Source organism: Dermacentor silvarum, chromosome 4, assembly GCF_013339745.2.
Source record: "Dermacentor silvarum isolate Dsil-2018 chromosome 4, BIME_Dsil_1.4, whole genome shotgun sequence".
Taxonomy (NCBI): Eukaryota; Metazoa; Arthropoda; class Arachnida; order Ixodida; family Ixodidae; genus Dermacentor; species Dermacentor silvarum.
The window spans coordinates 2,370,267-2,393,978 of record NC_051157.2 but is presented as its reverse complement, the minus strand read 5'-3'; the positions used below and the strand labels follow the sequence as shown (position 1 = coordinate 2,393,978).

General features: G+C 52.1%; 1 protein-coding gene and 1 long non-coding RNA gene across 7 annotated transcripts in view; one reads left to right on the top strand and one right to left on the bottom strand.

The window, feature by feature from the left end:
* LOC119448018 (fat-like cadherin-related tumor suppressor homolog) overlaps nt 1–23,712 on the bottom strand; it is a 653,800-nt gene that overhangs the window by 409,189 nt on the left and 220,899 nt on the right. For all 6 annotated transcript variants that reach the window (XM_049666727.1, XM_049666730.1, XM_049666726.1 and 3 more), the window contains one exon: nt 9,279–9,580. In XM_049666727.1, coding sequence (XP_049522684.1) covers nt 9,279–9,580 — 302 coding nt within the window. The remainder of the gene's footprint in view (nt 1–9,278; nt 9,581–23,712) is intronic.
* The window catches only part of LOC125945151 (uncharacterized), a 39,670-nt gene continuing 38,565 nt past the window's right edge, over nt 22,608–23,712 (top strand). The window contains exon 1 of the long non-coding RNA XR_007466662.1: nt 22,608–22,772. This is a non-coding gene — a long non-coding RNA (uncharacterized LOC125945151). The remainder of the gene's footprint in view (nt 22,773–23,712) is intronic.

Sequence of the window (23,712 nt, the reverse complement as noted above, 5' to 3'; positions counted from 1 at the left end):
ATTCCCCCCTCGTAAAGACCGAGGCCAGCCTCCAAAGTGGCTGACCGAGACCAAGTGGCAAGGTTGACTCAGCCAAAGAGGGCTAAGCCAACGGGGCAAAGTCCAAGAGGGTGTCGTCGTCTTCCTCAGGACCAGGACAGGGAGAAGGGGCCACAGCAGTCCAAAAAGGTGAAGACGTCGCTTCTCTTGACACAAAGCCAGGGGTTTGCCTTGGCCACTAAAGTTCTGCACACTGGAAGGACCCCCTGCCAGGTGGAAGAGTCAGCAGCCCAGGCAGGACGGGGCAGGGCAGCACCATGGTTCAGCCAGCAACACCCGAGGTCCGCCGGACTGGAGCAGCCAGAAACGCGCGAGGCGTGGCTGCCATTTTGGCGCAGCAGCCACCACAGAAGTCACTGGGCTCCCCGGATTGCATGCTAGCAGGAACAGCAGGCCGGGATGACCGGCAGCCAGGTCAGCAGCAGAAGCCGGAGTGACCATCCTCGGCCAGGAGTCAGCACCTGATGGGGGGCCAGCCACAATTAGCGGCAGCCTAGGCAGCAGGAGGCAAGGCTGGCACGGGTTCGTGGCCCCCAGAGGCAGGACTCATTCATGGCGGAAGGACCAGGAGCAGCAGGCCTTGAGGTCGGCAACAGGCTGGCATGGTAAGACCAGGGACAGCCGGCATCGTGGTCAGCAAGACTGGTGGCACAGTGGAGCCAGGCACAGGGAGCAGACTGGACGACGCAAGGTGAAGGACAGGAACGCCCGCCGGCAGAGCCGGTGTGCCAAGGAAGTTGCCTGCCTGACTGACAGCCCAAAAAGGGGCGTTTGCCAGGCTGAGGCTTGGGCAACACATAAGAGGGTATATTATGCCACATGGGCCTGTCACCGCTTCGATGTGCGCCCTTGCACCGTAGCTACATTTCTCCATTCACCGGCATGGTAGGGAATGAAGTCCAGCTACCTGCTAGTGGGAGAAAGCTGACTAGGCGCGTCAGAAGGCGGGTGAGCACGAGAGGGTATATTGGGCATAAAGGGCCTGTCACCACTTCAACGTGCACCTTCGCACCGTAGCTGTGTCTCTCCGTTCATCGGCCTGGTAGGGAATAAAGTCCGGCTACCAGCTGGTGGGAGAAAACCTGCCTAGGTGCGTTTCCGTAGGTTGTACCGGTGGCGTGGCCTGGGACCAGCCGTATCACGGTTTGCCTGCGGTTCGTTGACCGCCTCCCCCTCTCCCCAGTCGTTGCTACGGGCAACGAAAGGTTTGAGGTCCGAGACGTGAACTGGACCACCGAATGGTCTCCCTTGGGAGTCAGCCAGCTTGTATACCAGAGGGGACATTTGGTCTCCACTCGGTACGGGCCCAACCATTTGGCCGACAGGGAGGCAGAGATGCCTTTGGCGGCGTCACTCAAGACATGGTTGCGTCTGAGGACGAGATCGCCGACACCATAGTGCACGTCCCTATGTGACCGGTCGTACTGGGCTTTTTGTCCAGCTCGCGCTTTTGCCAGGTTGGAACGGGCCAGGTCAAGGGCCGCGTCCATCCGTGAGCGCAGTTCCGCCGCGTAGCCGGAAAGGCCGGCTTTCGTGGCGCACGCCCTGCTGCCGGTCCGCAGAACGCGGTCCATGGGGTTTGGCAGCTCTCTCCCGAAGTTGAGGAAAGCGGGCGTGTACCCAGTCGAACGGTTCACCGTGGACCGCAAAGAGAAGCCCATCTCGTTAAGACAGACATCCCAATCCCTATGTTGCTGGGCAAAGGCCGCGAGCAAGGGCTTGAGGTTCCGGTTAATCCACTCTGTTGGGTTGGCCTGTGGGTGATACGTGGTTGTCTTGCGGTGCTTAATGCCAAAGGCAGCACACGCATCCACGAACATCTTGGCCGTGAAGTAGGACGCGTTGTCCGTTATTAGCTCCGCCGGAAAGCCAAAGCGGTTAAAGATCTCGGTCAACTTGTCCCAGATTGCGCGTGCCGTTAACTTCCGAAGGGGAAAAAGTTCAACCCATTTCGTGAAGTGATCTGTGACAGCCAGGAGAAAAACGTAGCCTCGCCGGCTTCTGGGAAAGGGTCCCATAATGTCACAGGCCGCGACTTGCCAGGGTAGCTGGCTGTCGATTGGCTGCATGAGCCCGGGGGGTTTGCCCGCGCGAGGCTTCACACATTGGCACACGCGGCATGAGCGGGCGTAGTGAAGAGTGTCACGCTTCATGCCTGGCCAGGTAGCGGAGCGGCACAACTTTTGGAAAGTCTTAAGGCCACTCGCATGTCCGGCCACCCGCGAGTCGTGGAAATAGCTCAGGGTGGCTTTCCTTAGACTGCGGGGTATCACCACCTTGAAAGACTCCTGGGGAGCCTCCTCAGATGGGATATAGCGCAGGAGAGCTTTATCGGCGTCAAGCAGATACGTATCCAACGTGCCCGCAGCAATACTAGCTGTCCGGGTACGCCCAGCGGCTTTGCCGCCCCACTCCTCTTGGGAGCTCGGCTCTTGGAGCCTGTCAACGATTTCTATTTACAAAACGGGTCGTTCTGCTTAAGCAGATACGGATCCCACGTGCCAGCAACAATACAAGCTGCGTGGCACTCGGCGCCAACAGCAATACCAGCTGTCCGGGTGCGCCCGGCGGCTTTGCCGCCCCGCTCCTCTTGGGAGCTCGGCTCTTGGAGCCCGTCAACAATTGCTATTTACAAAATGGATCGCTCTGCTGAGCCTTTAGCAGCTCTTGCCTGCTGAAGACAATACCCGATGAGGTAACGGGATCCACCAGGTAAACGTCCTCTCCCGGGGCTGGCAATCCGAGGATCGCTTCGCCGTCGGGGGTCGCGCCTTTCGAGCCATTGGAGACACAGGCTCCGGTCTCTACTAAGTGCATGAGGTTCGCGCCTTTTGAGCCATTGTAGACTGAGGCTCCGGCTTCTACTTGGTGCGAATGCTCACGGGAGTGGCGGACCAAAGGATCAAACGCCGAAACGGGGGCTCGCGACAAGGCGTCCGCCACCACGTTTGAACTCCCTTTCCGGTAGCGCAGAAAGAGGTACCACTGCCATGTCAACGCCCAGCGCGCGAGGCGGCCCGATGGCTCGCACAAGCGCTTAAGCCGGATTGTACGTCTCCACGCGGCAAACGGCACGTTCGCTGACGCCAACTTCCGGAGAGCAAAAAGGACCAACGGTCAGGTCGTGTGCTGAATGCACGCCGACCCAATGGGGCCAGTAAATGGCAAAGAGAAGAGCTGGGCTGCCGCTCCGACAGGCGCATCAGGCCTCACATGACCGGCAGACGGATCGACAGCGGAGCGGGGTGACTCACGCACGTCGAAAATGTCGCTCGGATGCGCGTGAGACAAGCGGTAGGCGGAAAACGCGGCGACTTTGTCGGCTGAGCGGTGAGCTCGCGCTCGACATTGCTTCCCAGCTGCGCTCGGGACAAGGAGAGGCCAGCGAGCAATTTGCACCAACAGCGAGGCAGGGAGGCTCAGCTGCGGCACACGAGACAAAGGCAGGCCAGCGAGCGAGCTCGCGCCTACGGCGTAGCGGGAAGGCTGCACCGCGGCGTATTCGTCCGAGAAATGCGCTCGGGACAACGGTGGGCCAGCGAGCGTACGCGTGCGAGCATCTAAGCAGGGTGGCTCCGATGCAGCACATGGCGCAGTGAACGACTCTCGGGACAAAGGGAGGCCGGCGAGCGTATTCGTACCGGCATCTAAGCAGGGTGGCTCCGATGCGGCACATTGGGCACAACTGAGCTCGGGACAAAGGCCAGCGAGCGGAGACAGCACGCCGGAGGGGCTAGTAGGCACCTGCTCCCCGCGCGTCTAAACAGTTGATAAAACCCGTAACTGGCGTGGCTAGGACCATCGTACACATCCGAGCGGTCGTCACCAAAGGGTTGTCCAAAGAAGGGATCGCCCCCGGTGGCCGAAAGCAGAGGGTCGCCGAGGCGAACGTACCTCGTGCTATCGGTGTCGTTCGCTCCGAAGGACGATAAGTCCGCAGCCAGGGGGTCAGGCAGGAACGAGGGCCGTGAAGGGGCCTGCTCTGATGCCATGCCGAAACCACGTTGGGCGCCAGTTATGTGGAGATGGGTTTGTACAAGGCTTACCCTACGAGCGACGGTCAGAAAAGGGCACGACGCTCCTCCACTCCGCAATGCACAAAGGCGCTACGGCAGGGTTCGTCGACTCTCCGACACAGCGCAGAGAAGGCTCCGGAGTCAGATCGCCAACAAACACGGGTTTATTCACCCAAAGTACAGCTCAGTGCTACAGTCACGGCGCTTACGGGCCAAGGCTCGCCGCAAGACCGATCGAGTACGCGCGCCCGCTGCGCTAGGGCTAACCGGGTAGCGGTCCGCCAAGCGCGATAACGAGGAGTCGCGAGAACAAAGGTCTCATGTAACCACCTCGTTGCGAGCCTGTGAGCCTCTCCCGCGGCGAGGAAGCGCTCAGCGGACGAGAGCTCGGGTGGAGAGGGTGCCCGGGGGCCGCCGCGCGGGAGGCCATTCAGGGCGCGTCCCTGTCCCGGTGACGTGTCTCGCGGGGCAAGTCCAATTCCGGGGGGGAGAAGCACGGTTTGCGCGGGAAAGTAAGTCCGGCGCGCTAGCCGTGTCCGCCATGTTGCCGTTACGGCGGCGGTTCCCGGGGATCGAGCTAAGCGCCACTCGCGAGCTGGGAGACGAGGCGCGGGAAGGCACCTCGATCCCCACACCGTCTGGAATGAATTCTACAGGGAGCGATTGTGACAACAACAAACAGAAAATACTAGAACAGGCTAGATTAGCATTTTTCAAAACTTTCGAATTGATGTAAACTATGCCATCGGCAGATGAATTTTTTATTTTATCTATTATGCACGAAATTCCACTACTGCTGAACGTTATGGCTTCCATGGCTGTAGTAATAATAAGTGGTAATGTAAAACATGGTGCTTCGGATTTGTCGGTAAAAACAGATGAAAATGCAGTGTTAAAAATGTCTGCACAGTCGGTATCAGCAATGATTTCACCAGCATTGTTAGTGAGGGTGACAGCGCGCGCTTCCTTCGGGTTTATAACCTTCCAGAATTTCTTGGGGTTATTGACTATCATTTTTCGTAGCTCTACTTCGTAAAATGAGTGCTCAGCACTTCCAATCGCGGCCAAGTATATAGTACTTTTCACACGCGTGTGGGTTTGCGCCGTGCTTAGCTGTACGGAATGCGCGTTTTTTCTTGTTTTCGAGTCTTTTTAGCGTTTTTGTGAACCAGGGTTTCTGATTACTGTTTCGAAAACTGCATGACAGGATGTATTTATTTGTTAGCTCGATAATTTTATGTTTGAAAAGGTCCAATTCTCATTTACACTTCTGGAAGGATAGGTCGTTTCAAAGACCGATAGAAAGTTCGTTATTTCAGTGTTGAATGCTTCGTAGTTTTCCTTATCGTAGAGCTTAATAGATTTCTGGGAAGTGTTTTAATTCAGGTGTGAAGTTGAAATTTGCATGGATTACTTTATGGTCACTGATTTCTTAGAGGCATGTAATGAAATTAAGGCTGTCTGGATCAGTGGTCCAGATCGCAGCTAACAGCTAACACTCTGGATAAGGTCCAGAGTGTTAGCTGCTTTCCCTGCGACGCGTTCGGTTCGGATACAATTTGGGACAAGTTAAAATTAGGGCAAACATCAATTAAGTCATTCGGCTCTTCTGGACTAACTATTGGCTGAGGTTGATTACTCCAGTCGATGTTGGGGTAATTGAAATCTCCAAACAGTAGGATGTGTGCTCTAGAGTGCTTTGAAACTAGCTTAGTTAGAGCATTGTGATGCTTGCGGGGAGAGTCGGGACTTTTGCAAGGTTGCCTTTAACACACATCAATTAATAGCGTCAGTGGTTAAGCACGGCACATAACCCAAAACATTTCTAAACCTGATGCAACATTAATGGCACAACAAGACAACTGTTTGCTGACTGCAATTAGAAGTCCTCCCCTGCGAGAATCTTTGCAATCGGCGCAAAAAAGATGAAAATAGGGCAAGTCAAACAGAATTTCTGAGTCAGTGAAATCGATGTTCAACCACGTTTCGGTTAATATAAGTAGATTGCTGCCTGACGATGTTACAAGGCGGCAGGAAGCTGCGAATGTTAGTAAAGATTACTGCGAATATTAGTAATTAGCTGCGAAAGTTAGTTAAGCACCAAGCCTAAAGGCCTGACCGGCTCTTGCCGTACGTATGGAGCTCTCTCCTGGGAATACGAGACGTCCAGGATAGTTAAGGCATTTATTGATTAAAACACTACGCCAGTAAATACAAAACTGCACTCTAACGCATGAAGCACACTCAGCGCCCGCGGTGCCCGATGGCGGGGGAAGGCAGGTTCCACGCCGCGTCGAACAATGGTTCGCACATGCAGGCCGTGATCGTGTTCGCAACACACTACCTAGTGCTTTCCGCCACCGACTCTGGTCAGCGACAGACACGCAGAATGTGACGCACTGAGCGCCTGCGGCTATCGCAAGGGTGGAACGCAGAGCCACTCAGCAAGCCACACTCATGCAAGCTGGCAAAGCACATGAATGTCCCAACGCCAGGGCTTTGAGGACACAAATAGTTGTTCGCTCACGTACCTTGCCGCTTGCCTCTCGTGACCGGCACTCGTCCTTCCCACTGCTCGACTCCTCGCGTGCCGCAACAACGCTGCCCCCCCAATAAGGGCTTCTTCCCTACGTACGCCCCACGACCCAATCGGAGGGCCGCGTAGTACGACGCACCGGGATGCGGCCACGGCGCCAAGGAAAACCACGCGGAGACACGAGGGACATGCATTCGGGGGTCTCCTCGCACTAGCGAATGAGCTCAGAACCGGGTGCACAGCAACGACTGCATGCGGCAGACCACAAGAACTCCCACATCCCCACAAGATGTACACAGGTGCACACCATATATCATGCACCCTCTTAATACTGTTAGATAAGTTAAGCATAAAGAAGTAAATGTAGCAGCTAGTTTGTCTTGAGGTTTGGGCACCGTCTATGGCTACTCAGTACTGGATTGACTAGGCTTCGCTAGTTTCGGTTTCGAGGAGGCATGAAGACGTATCAAAACAATAACATAGCTCTTATGGCTCCAGTCAGTGGTCCAATAACTGGCGGAAATGCAGGAGGAGTCGAAATTCTCGAACGGCAGCGCTGTAAGGTGTCCGAAATTTCAGTTGTCCTTATTGTCTTTGCGTTAGTGGCAACGCCGCAAAGCTGTCCAGGTCTGTACATGCTATGCATTAAAACCTGTCAAATTTATGCCGGCTTGAGTCTTTATCAGCACTTTTTACCCAAGCTGGTATTACCCAGATGACGCTTTTCGCCGTCACCAAGCGCCGCTACTATACCTCAAACTCTAGCGCAAGATGACCATAGTGTCATGTGACTAGTGCCCTGACAGCCTGGCTGCATATGCTTGTGTGGACGGTGGAAGGACGTGGAGGGACGAACTTGCCATAACCCTCCGAATATAATAATGGCTGACAGGTGACAAATCCCACCGAACCTGACAATGAAAAGGGGATTACTCTTCACCATTGGCTCTGACCACAGTCGACCCACACAGCACAAACCACAGCTAAGTGCAAAGTGGTCATCAAGTCCCATGACGTGCGGTCTGCACTTTTGTCTGTCACGCTAACCCACCTTCCGTAAAGATAGCAAAGCACTTCTGAGCTTTGGAGTAAAAATGGAAACTAAATCTTTCTATGTAATAAAAGATTGCAGTAAACCACAAGTGCACTATTAAACTGATATTTAGGATTCATGAATATCAGTTTAATAGTGCAATAGTGCACTTGTGCACCTAGAAGGCAGGCAAGGGCTAAGAATCTACAAAAGCGCTTCGGCTAGCATCCCGGAACGATCTACACGGACGTAGCTAAAATACAAAATAACAGATACTGCCTAGCGGCTGTAAGCCAACGATCGACCATAGCAGCCTCTACCAAAGCAAACTCAGTCAGTACGGCAGAGGCGGTAGCAATCGCCCTAGCCATCAAGGATAAAGACCGGAGAGGAGAGTCAGCCTCGGTACTCACAGACTCCCAAGTAGCCTGCCGCCTCTATTTAACTGGAAACATCCCCAAGGCGGCCTTAAACATTTTGGGACATGGCTTACAAGAATATCATACCATTGTGTGGTGCCCAGCACACACGGGACTGGAGGGAAACGAAAGGGCGGATCGGCTAGCTCGCGTATTTCACATCCGAGCGCCGACGAGTCCTATCGACGAACCTCTAACAAGCTCACGTGACATCTTGGAAAACCAGCGACGTGACCGCCAAAAATTTAGTAATCCACGCCCGGACCTTACCGGGGAACAGGCTCATGACTGGCGCTGACTACAAACGAACACGTACACAAATCTATACCGACAACACCATATAAGTCCCACACAATACGCGGACATCTGTCCATGGTGCGGAGAGCACCATGGACAGATTCTTGCCCACATTACGTGGGAGTGCAATTCGCGGCCCCTAAATATCAATTCCCCCAAATTAGGGCAAATACCCAGAAACAGGCAGTGGGAGACCTGGCTTGCTAGCACGGAACGGGAGAGCCAACTGGCTCTCCTCGACCAAGCCCAGCGAGCTGCTAAGGTCAGTGGAGCCCTGGACTGAGGGCCCCACCCACTCAACCTTCAATCCCCTTCATGGAATAAACGTTTACTACTACTACTACTACTACTACTACTACTACTACTACTACTACTAGTAAACTGAGGATCTCATTGGTATTCAGTCACTAATTCTTTAGCTTCATAGGGAGAAAAGCACTTGATTCTATTCAACAGATGTTCTATTGATAAAAAAAAAATTTAGGCCTTCATATACTAGAACTGAGCTGTAATCAGTGCTGACACACTAATATGAATTCCCTTATAAGAGTAGACCATACTCTATATTTTGTTTTCTGTGTACATAAGTTACTGATAGCTTACCACATTTCCTTGCCCAGAATTTGTAAGTATTAAACTTTGTGATAAATTTTCTAATATTAGATAATCAATTCAATTTCTCTTCTTGATTCGATTCAATATCCAGTTCAAAATTTACTATTCAGTATTCACACACCCCAACTTTTTTTGCATTAACCAAATACAAAACCAAGCAATTTAGAGACTGCCGTTCCGTTTAAGCGGTCTTACCTATATGCTACTGTATTTTAAAAATACCAAGCACAAGTCTAGTTATAACGAGGCTTGACTGTCTCTAAAAAAGCAAGAAAGTAATAAACAAGACTGTAACCACATTGAGTGAGGATGCACAATGTTACCTCAAAGTGGCCCTCATGGTCCCCAGCGACCAAAGCGTAGCGCAAGCTGGGCCCTTCCAAGTCTGCGTCGTGAGCAGCCACTTGCACGACACGTACGCCAGTGTATGTGGGCAGCAGGAGCGTGGTATTGTACAGCTCGTGCTCAAAGCGGGGAGGGCTGTCGTTAACGTCCGACACATGAATGCTGACGGTGGCTGGCCGCTGTGCAGCAAGCCGGGGCTGCCCGTGGTCCCACACCTCCACTGTGAAGTTGTGTTCGTCCTGCTGCTCCCTGTCGAGGTGCTGCACCAAGCTCACAGCACCTGCACAGTCCATTGCTCTCTAGATGAGCACCTTCGTTGCATCAACTTTTCAAAGCCTTCACCAAAATACACTTGGTCAAAATAAAAACGAATGAAAGAAACACCCAGACTCATTACTTGGTGATATTTTTCAGTTTGCCACTCAGAATTACTTTAATCATGCCACGAGGCCTTATGGTACATCTCTCAGTTTAAAAAATTTGAGTAGAGTTAAACCTTGGTGTAAGAAAATTCTCGATATAACGAAATTATCGATATAATGAACTTGTCCCTAGAACAACAGCACATTAGTGTGATGTCATGAATTTATGTTTTTTTCGAATTAGGGCTGTTATGATGGATTGCAGTGCTCAATTTATGGCTCTTTTCGAATCTTTATTAAATGCGATCACATCACAGTGCAGTTATTTCCAAGGTGGTGTCAGCACAAGTCTTTTGATCTTGCATCTTTTCTGGCCTCTTCTCATGGTAAGAGTGGCTTTTTTGTTATTACTAATACACCAAAAATAACCTTTGCTCTCTAGTGTCCCTTCAATATAGCAAGCTTCAAGCAACTGCTTCCATTTCCACTCCCTGCAGTGTGCAAACACAAGATGTGTCTTTGTGGATAGACATTTCTCTTCATTCAACCTTCGAGTAATGTACAATCATCCACACAAAAGGGGATATTTCACCAAAAAATAAGACATGCCAGTGTATGGCGTATGCAACCTGCAGGCACTCCGGGCAAGTGAGAACACCTCCAAAAAGACTACCTGATGAAAAAGAATACAGGGGTGGTGGCTTCCAGACAAGCAAATATATACCATATGTAAAGGCGAGAGCCTTTTCGAAGGAAAGAGCAGGCTTCGTCGTCGGGGACAGACAAGCCTTGATACAAAGAGACAATACATCAGCTCGTCTTTAGGGTTTCATTTCTTCTTTTCGGTGTCCACGCATCCAATTCCGCGTGCCACGCGCACTCCTTCGAACCTCTTTCTCGACGGCTTCTATGCGCCACACCGTGTGGCAGACGAACGCTACCACTATACTTGAAACAGGTGTTTCAACACTCCAGGCGCAAGATGTGCTATAGGGGCACATTTCTAAAGGATACAAGCGCTGCACTGGTCGCAAGACTACTTGGCCGTTCGACAACTTCAAGAAACTGGCACGAACCACCCCATCAGAGCGCATTCTGGCGAAAACTTCCATGACATGCCATGTAAACAAAAAATAGTCTCCAACTGCACTGCCTCATAAGAGTTCATATAACGCACGAAGCTCTCGCGAAGCACGCTTAAGGCATAACGCATTGTCAGAATAAACAACACGGTGGTGGCCGCGGCGAGAGGTGAATCGGCGAAAAGCTTGTAAAAAGTATTCAGTGTTAGCAAGTGTTACAATCTCTAGATGAATGGCTCGTACTACGGCACACATAAAGATGACAACATGGGCTCACCTGTCACATATATCGGCCCCGCAAAATCCACTCCTACTGTGTCAAAAGGCTGAGCCATTTGCACGCGATCTACAGGCAGTGGTGCCATTGAGACACAGGCAGGTTTCGCGCAGAAACAAGCACACCACGAGCACTTCGCGATCACTTCACGCATTGCCTGGCTGCCACAATCCAGAATCTCTCCCGTAGCTCTGCCACTGTAACTGCTATTCCAGCGTAGAAGAGACGCTTGTGAGCACTGTGGGCGATCAGCTGCATCACTAGGTGATCGCGAGGAAGCAGTAGAGGGTTCTTGAGGCTAGGCTGAGTAACTGAATTCTGAAGTCGTGTTCTTCTGCATACAAGTCTGTCGTCCTCCCCAAGAAATGGGTGGAGATCTTTTACCCGCGATGATGTTTCGATGGCGTGCCAAACTTTCAGTGATTCTATTTCCGTTGAGAAAGCTTGGGTTCGGATGTAGGAATACCAGTAAACTTCCGCTCTGGCAATTTCTTCAGTCAGTAGCACATTTTCCTTCGGACGTCTTAGTCGTCTGGAACCATCGGCCAACCTTAGGATCCAGGCGGTCACTCTAAGGACGCGAGTCCAGGAGCTATATCTGCTCAAGTCGAAAAGTGCAGGGTGGAGCTCTGTTGACGCATGTAGCATGACGGTATTGGGAGCACATTCTTCTATCACAAGTTGTGGGCAGGTCTCGTACAGTTGTTGTCGGATGAAATGCGATCCGCGTCGCTAGCCAAGTTGGCCCTCTCCACCAAAGGTCATTGGTACAGAGCGAACGTGCTGACGTTCCCCTGGAAATCAAGTCTGCAGGGTTGACCCTTCCAGAGCAGTGGTTCCATAGTGAAGGAACTCTTAGGTCTTGCATTTCAGAGGCTCGATTACGGATGAACAGGTTCCACGTCGTGAAGGATCCAATCTTATGTATGCGAAGCGATAACATCTTCAACAGGTCTTTGTTGACGTTGGGGCCTTTCTCTGGATGATCATTAAAGGATGTCGCTACGGCAACACGCGGTGACGCATCAAAAACAACCCGTAACTTTGTAGTCGTGGAAGACTGCTTGATGACTTCGTGATGTGGCATGCAATACGTTTTGTCATCGACTGTGTCGTGCGAAGGTGCGGGTTCTGCATGACCATCCTTGAGATACTGCGTGACCGTCGTATCGTACTGAAGTAGAAGGTCTTCGGTCTTGGACAGTGGGCGGAGGAGGCACTGTAACCTTTTCATCGCTACCATGCAGTTGTCTGTAAGTTCGACATCAAGCGCCTTCCAAGGGAGGCTTACTTTGTAGCGATGGTCGCACAGCTTAACATTGTTGTTAAATTCTTTCCAAACGGTATTATCATGTTCAGACGAACCTGGATGATCAGTTATACCCAAATTCTCAAGCTGCCAGAATTTCTGCAGTGATGTTGACAGATCGTCGAACATGCAACACGAAGTACGCAGCACACACACATTCGTCTGCGTCCGTCGATTGAGACATCTGTCGTTGGTAATTGGGCCTTGCAATACCCATCCGAGGGCCGAGCTTCTATCAACCAGTTCTTTGTGGGCTTCATTCCATGTCACTTCGTCTCTTAATACTTTCCAAATCTGATCTGGCCCAATTAGCAAACTAATTCCTGGTTCCTGTAGCGTTCCAGGGTAAGCAACCACGTCAGCCACGAGACTACAACGACTCTCTATTTTCTTGACAAAGTCGTTGTCACGCGGAATCTCCACAATGTCCTCGCAAATGTGCGGGATTTCAATAGCCTCAATTTTCACAAGGGTCCCGTCAAACTGACTCTGCAGTGCAAGTTTAACTATCTTTCGTCGTGCACTGCGGCTGAGACTTTGATGGCCAAAAACGCGTATGCATAAGTAAACTTCATCTATGACTTCGAGCTTCAGTTTGCGCGATAGTTCTTGGCTAACAAAGGTATGTTGGCTGCCGCTGTCAAGAATGCCTGGTACATAGCAGCAAAGATTGCGGCCCCGCATCCATGCTCTAAACGTCTGAAGTAGAATAGCAGTGTCAAATCTGGAACGGTTCTTGCTGCCTACTTGTGTAGCATGCATCGACGGGCTGCTGAGAGAATGCTTTGGTTCAGGTGTAACTGTCTGCGATCTGTTCTTATAGCACATGGATGAGGCATGTCTGCCGGCGCAGTGGGTGCAACTAACCTTGCAGCGGCAATCCTGGGCCCGATGCCCCTTGGTAGTGCACCGGAAACAGCTGCCGCTTGCCGTGAGCAGACGCTTTTTCTCGTTGTGGTCCAAGGAGGAGTCACACTCTGATGTTGCATGATGCTTCTCCCAAAAGGCACTGTTCTTAAGCACTGCTGCCGATGACGCTGGTGTCTGTTGGCGACCGGATCCAGGCAGCAGGTACTGTCTGCTGGACACCTCTAATGGACCGTGAGCTGTTCTCTCCCTGCAGTCAACTTCGACACGAAAAAACTGCAGGAGATCGTCAAGGTCTTCCTCCGCTGTTGGCCTTAAGTTGTGATCGTTATTTGCTTTAAGGCTTCTGTGTCTATGGTAATTTACCATGACGTCTTGAGGGATGGCTTTCATTAACACTTCGCCGAGCATTGCTGCATATGACGATGCAGGAACTCCGAGACCTCTCAGTCCTCTTATATTCACCTGTACTAAATCGAACAGGTTCCGCAATCCCGTGACATGGGTCGAAGAGCTCACCGGAGTGAGGGGTACACAGATTCTCAAGGTACTTTGCCTCGATGATCATGGCGTTCCCGAAACGTTCCTTGAGAATCTCAATGTCATCGGTGTAACTGTTTTCGATAGTAAGTATCCCTGCGATAGCCTTGGCTGCCAGGCTGTCTAGAAGAGAGCGGAGATACTGGAACTTGACGATGTCACTGAGACGGGAGTTCTCATGCACGTTGTGGCGGAACACGTCCCACAATGACTGCCACTTCATCGTTGATCCATCGAATCTGAGGAGCTCCAATTTGGGAAGTCTTAGTTCAAGTGCCGCAGGGGCACTCACTTAGGGACCGTTCTCGCCAGAAGGCATCGCGCTGGTAGGTTGTATGGGCGGCGGCTCTACACGAATACCTGTACCGGTGGTCGAGGATATGCGACACCAAAATATGGTGTCATAGGCACCCTGGTACTGCTGCGACACCAAAATATGGTGTCGCAGCAGTACCAGGGTGCCTGCGGCCTGGTCTTCATATTCCAGTACGGAATCGTAGTCAGCTACGACCTCATCGTCGGACATCTCGGCATGAAGCTCACCATTGATCTTCGTGAGCTCATTCGTGCTCTTCTCGAGACGCTGAAGGATAGTCCGGAGCATTGCCAGGTTGAACTCGTTGGCTTCAATGAGGTCACTGATCTCTTTTAAAATTGCACAATTGGCGTCACCTTCTACTTGGGAGCAGGAGGGTTGCACACAGGCGTAACCTCGATGGAGGAGAGACACGACTGGCAGCACAGCAAACAAGGATTTAATATGCACAAGATCGGGAAAAGCGTAAAACACACAACACTAAAACCATAACTCAACCAAAACGCTGACTCAATAGTAAATACAAAACTCCGACTAAATACAAAACTACCAAAAGCATTATCTCGGTCTCGGAGCCTAACTCCGTCTTAATGTCTCTAAGTCAGTCCTAGCCCTGACTCGTCAAAGTCTGGCCACCCTAAATTCAGCCTAAATGCGTCACAAAGCAGAAATGTGGGCTCTTACAGACTGTCGGTTTGAAGTTCTTCTCGTTGAGTCCACGTCGTGTTTGTCCAGAGTGTTACTGATGCCGTATATGCGGACAATTCGTGGTTCCGTCGACCTGACCGAATGCGTGGCTGGTGCCCCGGAATCCCCCGCTGACGTGTCAATTGCCTGGTTAGGATTCGCGAAGCGTTCTTCACCCTACGTCAACCTGCATGGCGGCCCGGTGCCCCGGTGATTATCGGTTGATCGGGCTCGGCCGAAGAAGAGGGATTCTTGCGAAGAGGACCGGAACCACTGTGAGCAGTAGCAGCCGGTCCCAGGAGCTTCTCCCGGACGTCTCCGAGGTCTACAGTCACGCCTGGGCCTTGCCAGCATCACGAGCTTTGTGGCTGGGCTCTCCGCACTCCCGTCGTCAGAGCATAGCTGACGAAGCGACCTTCCAGCCCAAGAGCCACGTCGATAATGCTGCTTCGCCTCGCTTCTGCCTCGACCACACCTCGGTTCGCGTGCCTCGAGTGCTCGCGCGGTTTCGAACGCTCCGCGAACTTCGTTTTCTTTTCTCGCCACAGGCGGCCTCTTACATGTGACATGCGTCTGCTGAGCTCTTCTAGCTGCACGCATCTTCTTCAAGTGCTCCATGGTCCATCCAAATCGAAGTCCTGCTCCCGGGTTTTCAGCAGCAAAATGTAAAGGCGACAGCCTTTTCGAAGAAAAGAGCAAGCTTCGTCATCGGGGACGGACAAGCCTTGAGACAGAAAGACAATGCGTCAGCTCATCTTCAGGTGTTTCAGTTCTTCTTTTCTGTGTCCATGCATCCAATTCCGCGTGCCATGCGCACTCCTCCAAACCTCTTTCTCATCGGCTTCTATGCACCGCACCGTGTAGCAGACGACGCTACCACTATACTTGAAATAGGCGTTTCAACACCGTATACCTTCAAATACCTGTTTCTCAGGACAATAAAAGACCAATTTGGCAAGTTTAAAAAGGCTGATCTCTTATCAACTGCTGCAAATATTCAGGTCCTGTGTGTTTTATTTGATAATTTAGACGTCAAAATCAGAAACAAGTTTATGATGTTTTCACAAGGTTTAACAGCAAAGCTGTTAAAGCTGGAGATAGTCCGGTGGTGTACGCCCAAAATGTGGGCCGATCCTGGAGGTAGCATAGAAAGGGTCCAATCGCAATGGCACATACCCCCGTGAACTAGCGAAGCTGTTTAAACTCGAGGATGGTCCGTCGAGTGTGCGCAGTAAAACCTCCGCCTTGCAATGATATCATGAGTCGCCTAGCAACGCTTCACCCCAGCTGCGCCGACCGCGCCAGGCCTCCCAGAGCTGCGCGAGCCCCGACGTCATAACGTACGCTGCATTGCTTCGCCATAGCTTTGCCGAGCCATGACATCACCGCACCATGCGGAGCGGTTGCCGCGGCTGCGCAGAGGCGGACTTACGCCGGGACGTCATTGTGCTGACCCACAGGATACATAGCTCCAGCACACCAATGGTTTCTCTGGCTCAGTTTCAGTTTATTTCTTTCGTAAGTAGAATACAGCTTACATAAGTATACAGAAGGAAGTCCCAGAGCATGTAGCTGAAAGGGGACCTCCTGACAGAAAATATACATTTGTGCTAATATATAACTTAAAACAGCAATGTAGTAATCACTAAGTGGAATATTAGGCAAAGTAAATAAAGTACAAACTGGAAATAATACAGAGTCACTAACTATTAGTACAATTAAGGTAGTAGCTAAAGCATTCAAAACAAAACGAATGAAGCTCTTTTGCTGTTTTATCATCGGCAGAGTACTGAGCCATGAACGCCGGGGCTCATCGCGCAGCACCACACGTAAGGACACAGTCGGGTCAACACTGCCGCTGCCCCTGAGCAAGCGCCCTTGGGTCGTTTATACAGCCTTCAACAATACACACACGAGGCATTTTCTAGCTGTTTACCTCGAAGTCAACGTTTTTCAAGCCACTCAACACGCAACTAAACACTGCAATACTGTATAGAGCGGAACAAGCGCGCGCGATGATGCATGGAGCGAAAACGAAACTATCATGACCGCATGTAGCGCCATGTCTATTTCCTTTTTATTTATTTAATTTTGCGTTAAACTTGTACTTCCTCACTTGAAACGGTTTAAAAAGTCGGCAAATGCTGTTTATGTACGTTTAAGGTGTATTTCATTTTGCGTTTTATTAACAGCGATAAATCGCTCTCGACCAATCGCGACCGGGCTGCGTTTGTGATCTCCAACGTCACGAACGTATAGTCCGGGAAATACAAAGGGGCGTCAGCACTTATCCTTTAGTTTTTTGCTATTTTCTCGCTTATTAAACCTCTGTTCGCAGCAAGACTGGTATGACTGTGATCGCGAAAAGATAATCTACCATTAAAGCTCAACTTCGTTTCTCTTTAATGTCCCCAGGGGTGAGACTGCCCAAAGTCATTTTGGAGCAATTTTTGGAGCAAGGAAATCTGCGTTTTGGAGCACCTTGGAGCAGACAAAATTGCATTTTGGAGCAGCTTGGAGCAGACCAATCTGAATTTTGGTGGAATAATGGGATATGGCAGCGCACTTCAAAATCACGATGAAACAGAGAATAACCCAACACAAAGTGCGTACTAGAAGCAGGCTTTATTGCTACAGTGTACTAGAATATGGAGGAGTGGGTCGAGCGGCGGCACGGCGCATGCTTTCCTGTAAAACCGAAAATATTGGTGGCACTACAACATAACTATATATTCACGAGCCGACGCATAGCGGAAAATGTTCTCAAATTATGCGGCCCAATCAACGCGCCAACATAATTCAGGGTCACCATATGTCACCGCAGACCCAGAGAGCCGCAATCAACCCTGGGATAGTATAACGTCAAACTATTCCAATCTCTCCTTATTGCGATAGCAGTTATATGGACACTCCAGGCGCATTTCTGCCGTCGTCGTTGCCGTGATGTTTTGTATTAAGTCCAGAAGCGATAACATTGTCGCCGCACGCCGTATGTGCGAGTGAAAGCGTGCGAGGGTGAGCTGACGATGGTGGCTCAATCTCGCGCGCCCAAGGGAAGAGGAAAGCGGAGAGGAAGCGTGCAGTTTTCGGTCGCACGCAAGGTACCATGGGGGCAAGAAATGGAAGGTGGGGGGGCGTACTACGGCGGCTTCTGTGTATGGTTCGGCAAGGCGGGCCCTATCTTGAAAGCGACCTGCGATGGGGGCAGAGTGCGAGTGCTCATAGCTTCGTGCGCGCTGTGTTTTCGTCGCTTAGTTTGCACTGAAGCGAGACACAGCACGAAGTTGGGAGGGGGGGAGGGGCGGCGTTGTACTCTGGCAGCAACTGCAGATTGCGCGACCGCCCGTGGTCGCGCGGGGCCTATCTTGAAAGCAATCTGCGTCAGGGGCAGTGTCTAGGTGTGCGGATGGCTCATACCTTTTACAGGGACCGAGGTTAGGTCCACTATAACAATGCGTGAGTTGGCGAGCGAAAGAACAAGGAACCGTTCAAGCCGATGGCAGGACAAGAAGAAATTATATTTTTTTCTTCTATTTTTCTAATCTCGCAGATGCTGAGGGTTCCCTCGAAGAGAATAATACACTAGGTAAAGAAAGGCTTCCGACTTACCAACTGGGGAATACGGGGGGAGGGGGGGGGGGGGGGCCGCGGCGTTTGCCGTGGCAAGAATGCGGTTGACTAACCACGTGCGGGAATACGGGAGGCCGCGGCGGAGACTTCCGCCATAGCCGCTTGCTGGAGACCAAAGAGACCCGGGCGATATCCGCGGGATCTCACGTGACCCACCCGGTGGCGCTGATAGCGCTTGCGATTCCCGCACGCCGCCCGCGGAAGGAAAGTTTCCCCTCTCCCCTGGCACGCATGCGCTTGACGCGACGTTCGCTGCCCGTGCGGCTGTTATGGGACCCGAGGATTCCCACATCCCTCCACCCTTAAATAGTGCCCTATGGCGGAGAAATCGCTGGAACGACGGCATTGACAAAGTATCCGGGCAGATGCGATGGTAAACTCCGGCAGGAAATGTCCGAATCCATGTTGATAGGCAGCACAGTCCTGTGTGGCGGCCGCCCACATGTGGCAGCCGTCACAGTGGTTGACGATGACGGGGGCTGAAGATGGCTTGCCCTCAACATGCGCGCCGCAATGTCCGCCCGGGAACAGCGGGTCAGGACTTTTTTGAAGCGGCGCGCGCGCCAGCTCGATGAACCTCGCACCGACGCATCCTCGTGGGAGTGTATGATGGTGTGCCTCCCTCATTGTGGCTGCCATGTGCTGCTGCATCAGGCCGCGAACAGGGAGGGGCCGAGACAGCAGGCAGGGACGTGGACCATGGCAGCAATAGCAAGTCGAGGCGGCTTCACTCGTTCTGCAAAGTCGCTCAAATGCACTCCACAAACACTTAGAATAAAGGCAGTAGAGGCCGCCGCAGCGTCGGCCGTCTGACACGATGCTGAACCACCCGTCTACCGCATAGCTTTATGTGGCAACGAGAAGAAAAAAACAATCCAGTTCGTTTGAATGAAGTTATTCGCTTCGACCGAATTTTTCCGGTCCGATACAGCGCGAAAAAAGGCGATGCTCGTATGAACAAAGTGCTCTCTGGTCCCCCGAGATTTCGGTTATTCCGCCCGCAAAATATTGGGTCCATCTGAACAAAATAAGCTTTCTATTTCGAACGAGGTTTCTCCGCTCGGGCGAGTATAGTAGAACTAGCGAATCCGGTTGCACCCGCTAAATGTCACGGCATGGTCGTCTTCGAACATGCAACCGGCAGCTCCGCAGAGCCTTAGGCCTAATTGCGTCCATGACGGATACCAATGCCATAAAAGACCCATAAAGGGTTCCAATGAGCAGCCGCGAGGAGATGCAGGCCTAGTTAAGCGGTCCCTGCTCGCTGCTCAACACGCAGCTTTCGAGCCGACTCCTGGGACTGCGCCCCGCTGACGTCCTAGCCAGCGTTTCCGGCGCCTGGTTCCCAGAGCCAAAGATACAGAAAGGAGTCTATTTACATATGTACAGGAAAAATCGACCACCGCGTCGGCTGCTGCACTCACTCGCTTCGGGCGTACTCTTAAAAGAAAACTTGCTACAAATCTCGGCGTCTACACGAGTTCGGCGACACTGGCGCAGCGTTAACTCGCCCTCAAGAGAGCACACACAGATCTAGCTAACAATCACGCCTTCGGCTGAGGCCTAACGCTGGTCCGGACAAAGCCTTCAGGCTTCCTCGCATCCGAACCGATCGTCGTCCCGTTTTCCAAGAGCTTGCCCCACGTTGGGAACGCCAAAATGTCGGGATATGGTGGGGATCGCCCACGGCCCTCTGCCTCGGCACCCCGAACCCCGCGGTAGGCGCATGCCTGCGCATCAACCGCGGTCCGGTACAAGCTCGAGGAAACAATAGACGACAACCACGTGTACACTCGGAAAGCATTTATTACGACTGCAACTAACACTTCGAGCAGGCCAGCTAGCTATAGTTGACATCGCTGAGGGTTCCCTCGAAGAGAATAATATACAAGGTAAAGAAGGGCTTCCGACTTACCAACTGGGGAATACGGGGGGGGGGGGGGGGGGGGCCGCGGCATTTGCCGCAGCAAGAATGCGGCTGACTAACCACGTGCGGGAATACGGGAGCGGCGGCGGAGACTTCCGCCGTCGCCGCTTGCTGGAGACCAAAAGAGACCCGGGCAATATCAGCGGGATCTCCCGTGACCCACCCAGTGGCGCTGATAGCGCTTGCGATTCCCGCGCGCCGCCCGCGGAAGGAAAGTTTCCCCTCTCCCAACTCTCCCTGGCACGCATGCGCTTGACGCGACGTTCGCTGCCCGTGCGGCTGTTATGGGACCCGAGGATTCCCACACTTTCTTACTCCAGCGTTTTAGACAGCGAGTGAGATGTGTTCATGTTTGCGAGTGCGCACCTGGCACCATGCATGTTAATTTAGTTAGTAAGTGAACGTTTACTAGTTCATACGGCCGATAAAAAACTATCCTTACTTCGCATAACTGTATACTAATTTGCTATCACAATCGATGCTTCACCTTTCGGGCGACACTGCGACTTTTTATTGCAAATTCGCCAATATGCCTTTCCGATAGGTCAAAATGGCTCAGGCCTCGCCCATATGGGCATAAAAACATATTGGAATATTTTTACGGTATAATGGCCCTGGGGACAGAGACGCCTGCTCGCTGAACCCGCTGCAGCATGAGCCTCCCTAATATCTAGTTCGCTCGCAGTGCCCTCAGCCTAGTTTTCATTGTTTTGAGCCTCAGCTATGAAGCGCCACGCCGCTCAGCCCACTCAACCGTATTCTAGTATACTCTAAATACAGCCACCCCGGGCCGTTCCGACAGCAGTGACAACAGCCGGGAGTGGTCGCGCGCTTGCGCACCAGACACTTACCGGAAGCACCGAAAAGCACAATGTTATACGCATGAAAATCACAAGAAACTGTGGGGGAGGCGCCGACGCGCGGTCTGCGGAACGAGAGCGGCTGCACTCTTTTTCTGAGAAGAAATCCGCTCGCTGTTCGTGGCTACTACCGGAGAACACATGCCAAAGCAGTTCTGGCGCAGCGTGGCGTAATTTCGTTCCATATTCTATGTTTGGCGCAGGAATCTGCATTTGTATCAAAATGACACAATTGGCGCAGGAGTCCCACCCCTGTGTCCCTTTAAGGGGACACTAAAGGCAAACAATAAATCAAGCTGATGTGACAGAGTAATGCTCTGGAATGTCTAAGGTGTCAATATAATCGCGAACAGAGCTTTATTAATCGAGAAATTTAGGTAAATGCAGGACACAATAAGAAACTCCCCAGGGACATTCAGGTACTTACCCAATGAAGAAGGCACTCCTCAAGAAAATTATGTCACTAGTACTCAACCACTCTGATTAAAAAGATAGTTTAAAAAGATAGTTTAGTTCGATTATAAGATGGAAGAAAATGCTACTTGTCTACTTCTATTAGATTCCTAGAAAAAAAAAAACTTTATTTTTTGCGTTACCCTTGATAACGACATGGGTGGTTTAAAGGTTTCGTTTTCGCTCGAGTCTGCGCCGCACGCTTTCGAGTTTCAGTACTTCCGTTATCGCCTTGTGCTGCGCTGGTGTTACTGGCTCGTTAAACTCACACTTGAAATTGCAAGCAGCAGAGAATGCCACATCCATGTGATGTCACGGAATGCCCGAACAGTCCGCGCAACGGCCCATCCGGACTGTGACCAGCCTTGTCGCCCAACGTCGCCTTGCTGGAGTCCTCGCTGCTCTCGCGCTCGGAAAGCCGGTGTCAAGGCCACCGTCTTAGTACGCAACGAAGCCGGCAGCGCGAGCCCCCAGCAGCATGTCGCGCTCAACGAAGCTTAAATCGCTCAAATCGAGCCCAGCATCGCGAGCCAATGTGTTGTCAGTGGTGTCAACAAGGTCCATTGCGACGAGCGTCGATAATCATCATGTCGAGCGTCGATAATCAACAATTCGGCGCATGCTTTTCCTTCCGCTTTCGCATTGCCAACGACTCTGGCTCGTCTCTGTTTCTGGCCGTGCGTTTGCGTTTTCCGCAAAAAAGCCATGGCGATCTCCCATTCCCCACCCCAGCTTGCACATTTACACCACAGGCCACTTCCCTAGCATGTTCTGCTCCTTTGTTCCCACACTCATTACAGCACTATTACTGTCAGCTCGAGTTTCGACTGCAGGACTTCATTGCAGCGAGGACGGACTTCAGGCTCGGTGGTGTGCTCCGCTGGACCATCCCACGAATGCCTTCCCATTTGCTAGGCTTCACCTGCTTAGCAAATGGGAATGGCAAATGGAGCACCGGCTGCGCGTCAGCCGTTGCCTCCAGCACCACTCGCGTGCGAGCTCAGAGGCCGCAAGGGGCTACCGAGCGACGCACGCAAAAACACAGTAAAGCCCTGAGTTGACAGAAAACGTTTATTGAATCCGTCGGCACCAGCACTGCACAAACGCCCGCGCTGTGGGGAACCAAAGGGGTCCCGCACCAAGGGCGAAAATACAATAACAGGTGCCTATAGCACGTCGCAGCGAGAGCACAGGCTCAAGCTGGGACACGCTGCTAGGAAAAGTCCCGGTGGCTATGCTACTTGCTCTGGCGATAACCAATGGGTCAACTCACGAGAGCTGGGGCAATATCCTTTGGCTTAGGCTTTCGGCAAGTGCGGCTTGGCATGGTACGACCTCGGCGAGCGCTAGGCACCGCGCGAAGACTTAGCGTCGGGAAAAGGATCAGGATAAGTACGCGCTCCCCGCACGGGCAAAGGCAGCGTGCGCGAGATCCAGTCCTAGTCACAAAGGTGTCGGCGGACGAGAGGAAAGCATGTACGTAGCGTGCGCTGGTCCCGGAGATAAGAGAGCCACGCTCCACCGCTAGCAGCCGAGACGTGGCCCTGTAGTGACGTCAGTGCCCCGCCCTCACCGCAACCCACCGCGTGCGCAGCGCCACCGCGGGAACCAGTTACGCGCGGGCGGGGAATGAAGACGAGGGATGACAGAACAAGTGAAGCCCGTGCAATGGCGCCGGCGCCTCCCTCAATCCCCACAATGTGACAGCATAGACTCCACCCCTTCCGGGAGCTAGCGCAAGCAGACGATGGTGCAAATTGAGTTCCTGGCTGATACCGGACGGGAATACGAATCGAGCAGTCAGGCGGGTCCGCATGACACCAGTTTCCGCACACACTTCACTGAAGCGGCCGCTCTCATTGGTCTCCTTCATCCGCAGCATGCGGCAAACCGCGAAAAATTGGTCCAGGGCCAATCTTTCCCATGGCAAGAAAAACCTGCTTTGCGGCTGCTTAGGCGGCGCGTGTCTTGCCGCGTGTGTATGCGCCTTTAGATGTTGGTGTCTGGCATGAGATGAACATTTTCGCTCGATGTCATTACATCACGAGTATAATTTCCTATATTCCTCAGCGCATTCTATCGGCATGTTACATTCGCTGTAA